This window comes from Cyprinodon variegatus, unplaced genomic scaffold (genome assembly GCF_000732505.1).
Source record: "Cyprinodon variegatus isolate N-32 unplaced genomic scaffold, C_variegatus-1.0 Scaffold588, whole genome shotgun sequence".
NCBI classification, from domain to species: domain Eukaryota; kingdom Metazoa; phylum Chordata; class Actinopteri; order Cyprinodontiformes; family Cyprinodontidae; genus Cyprinodon; species Cyprinodon variegatus.
The window spans coordinates 201,727-205,134 of NW_015151041.1; the positions used below are offsets into that span (position 1 = coordinate 201,727).

The 3,408-nt window shown below is 33.5% G+C and overlaps 1 protein-coding gene across 2 annotated transcripts in view; it reads right to left on the bottom strand.

The window, feature by feature from the left end:
• Nucleotides 1-3,408, bottom strand: part of LOC107095976 (CD9 antigen-like) — a 10,994-nt gene that overhangs the window by 4,601 nt on the left and 2,985 nt on the right. For both annotated transcript variants that reach the window (XM_015392384.1, XM_015392383.1), the window contains exons 3-7: nt 1,406-1,511; nt 1,223-1,320; nt 600-674; nt 412-513; nt 149-244 (exon numbers count right to left, since the gene is read on the bottom strand). In XM_015392384.1, the coding sequence (XP_015247870.1) occupies nt 149-244; nt 412-513; nt 600-674; nt 1,223-1,320; nt 1,406-1,511 (477 nt within the window). The remainder of the gene's footprint in view (nt 1-148; nt 245-411; nt 514-599; nt 675-1,222; nt 1,321-1,405; nt 1,512-3,408) is intronic.

Consider the following 3,408-nt stretch of genomic DNA (forward strand, 5'->3'; position numbering starts at 1 on the left):
AAGACAGGATTTTTTTTTTTTATAGAAATTTTCTAAATTTTGGGACAATATTGTCTGATAAAGAGTACATTTATATACATGTTTAAGCCAGAATAATTTGACATTTAAATATGATTTACCTAAGATTTTAAAAAGTAACTCCACTTACAGACATGACGATGTGCTCCATAAAACCGTCGGGTTTGGGGCAGGTCTGCTTCACTAGCTCAATCAGACTGACTCCAGTCATTCCACAGCAGTGCAGCTGCAGAGCAGAGAACAACAGATAAGACAAAGGTTAAAAAAAATCACCCAGAAAAACAGAAATCCTGCACAATAGATTCCGTAAAAGGATCACTCTCACTCTATATTAACATAATGACACATTTCAAAGAAGTTCGTATTGAAAACCAGCAAACAGTGGACACTCACTGAGTTGTGGATGAATGTGAGAGTGACACCAATCGCTGGGTCTTGGCTGTTCACATAGATGGTATATAAACTGACGTAGAACTCTCCCAGTCTCCGTCCGACCTTGGGCAGGAAATTCCAAACATGTAAATAAAATCTAAAATATTTGATTTCTGACTGGATGTAGACTGAAAACATTTTGCTTTTACCTCGTGGCTGTTTGAATAAGCGAGCGCTCCGACAACAAACTCAGCGATAGCCAGAAAGAAGATCAGGACAGAAAACTGAGGAGACAAGAAAAAAAATTAAATAATGAATGTCGCTGAATGTAACAGAATAGTAACTTAGTATAAAACTTGCAATAAAACCTACTTCCTGTACTCTTTTCTGTTTTGTTACAACTTCATATAAGCTTATTGAGGCATATAACCAGATTTAAAAGACAAAAGGCATTTATTATCATTTATGAGAAATCACAGAATGAAGCTTTTTTTCTTTTATAAAAAAAAAAAATAAGTCGTACAGTTTAAATGTGACCCTTTCATAACCCTGTGACCCTTTTTTTAGTAGCTTGTTTACAAGGGCAGTGTTTAAAACTTCATATCCTGTTATTCAAACCATTTGCATGTGAATAAAAAATATATATATATATATATATATATATGTATTGTGTTTTTAACTTTCATTAGTTTGGTCATTCAAAATTAGTGCAAAGATGACCTTTATAGGGAAAAGGAATGACAAATCCAAGCTGCAGCTGCAGTTTCTGAACAGAAAAAAAAAAAAAATCAGTGACTCAATATCAAAGGGTGCGCCGGATGCATTTTCTTACCACTTGCAGAGCACATTTCTTCTCATTGCAGGCCCCGTAGTCCCCAAACGCCACAACAAAGAGCATGACTGAGCCAAGAACGATCAGTACAGTCACACCTGATTGAGCAGGAAACAGAAGCAGCTTATTTTTAACAGGAATCTGAAACTAATCTCTGCTAAGCGATCGCTGCAATGCACTGACCTATGACAAACGTGCTGGAGCTCAGTTGGTCTATTTCAAAGATTCCTCTGGTGCTGCCGCTGAATCTAAGCCACAAGCCAAGGCCCAAAAACGCAAACCCCACCACCTGCAATAAAGAGGAAACAAAGTTAAAAGCATAAAATTAAAACGTGGTAAAGGTGTACACAGCCGCAGTTATCAAGATGTTCGCTTTACAATAGTCAAAGCTAAGCTGTGTAGAATTATAAACAATATATCAAATCACAATCATCAAACTTTTTCCATCTGTGCCCAAGTGTGAAGGAGATGCAATATTTGATGTGAAGCATCAACCACAATTGATGCTTGCTAATAAATATGTTGAACAGCAGGAAAAATAGCAAATTTAAATACGCCGTTTTCATGTGGAAATAACAAAATTTGTTTTAAATATGTGGATGAACCGTCTTTTTATGTTTTGTGTTTTTTCAAGCCTTGTCGCTTTCAGGGTTTTCCAGTTCCCCCACACAGTCTAGAAACTGACGGGTAAGATAGCTGCCAATAAAAATGCAAGTAAGAGATGTGAAGAATTGAAAGTTTCGTATTTTCTTCCTGTTGTAAACTCGTATGCATGACATCAGATGTTTCATATGTGAGAAAAAAGGGTTTCGAAATTAAAAATACAAGTAACAACGTTACAACCTTGCAGCAGTATATGTGCAAATAACACATTTCTAAGTATAGATTAACAACCACTGATGAAGCTGTTACACTCCTTACTGATTGGTGGCGCTATTGAACCAGATTTTTTTGCCTGCTGTCTTTAAATGAGAAAAAGAAGCAGAAAAAGCAGAACAATCAATAAAACGTTTTGCCATTAATGTGTTGAAAACAGTTTCAAAATGTTTGACCAATAGTTTTATTTTCATCTTGTTTTTCTTTTTTGCATATATATTTGGTTGGCAAACAAACTTCAGTGGAATTACTGCCACCTACTGGTAAGAAGAGAAATACCTTCATCAAGTTGTAGATTTGTACTTGTAAATTTGTCATTCGTGCTTGCATTGTTGCAATCATTATTATTGTTTAAACCTAACTCAAATAATAGGATATTAATAAGTTTATCTTAAGTTACCATTAAAAGATCAAACTCTCTATTATTTTTTAATAATCTAATTTCCCTTTGAGCATGGCTTGCCTCATTGCAGTAACTACTCTATAAGAGAACTAAACAATATAATAGATTGAATTCACTCGTGTAATTTTTTTTTGTCCAAACTGAGTGTACTAGTATGTACGGAAGTGAATAAGGGCCACTGAAAAAATAGAAAAAGCAAACAGATTTTTAAATGTTATTTCAGTTTCATATGGGAAAAAAATCAAAATTCCGACTTTAATCTCAGAATTCTGACATTTTTTCTCAGAATTCCGACTTTTATATCAAAATGATGACTTTTTTCTCAGAATTATGACTTTTTTCTCAAAATTGAATTCTTACCTTAATCTCAGTTTCTGACTTTTTTCTCAGAATTCTGAATTTAATTTCAGAATTCAAACTTTAATCTCAGAATTATGACTTTTTTCTCAGAATTATGACTTTAATCTCTGAATTCCGACTTTAACCTAAGAATTCCGACTTGATTCTCAGAATTTAGACTTTTTTTCTCAGAATTCCGACTTTAATCTCAAAATTATGACTTTTTTCTCAGAATTATGACTTTTTTCTCAGAATTCCGACTTTTTTCTCAGAATTCGGACTTTAATCTCAGAATTCTTACTTTAATCTCAGTTTCTGACTTTTTTCTCAGAATTATGACTTTAATCTCTGAATTCCGACTTTAATCTCAGAATTCTGACTTATTTTCTCTGAATTCCGACTTTAATCTCAAAATTATGACTTTTTTCTCAGAATTATGACTTTAATCTCTGAATTCCGACTTTAATCTCAGAATTCTGACTTATTTTCTCTGAATTCCGACTTTAATCTCAAAATTATGACTTTTTTCTCAGAATTATGACTTTAATCTCTGAATTCCGACTTTAAT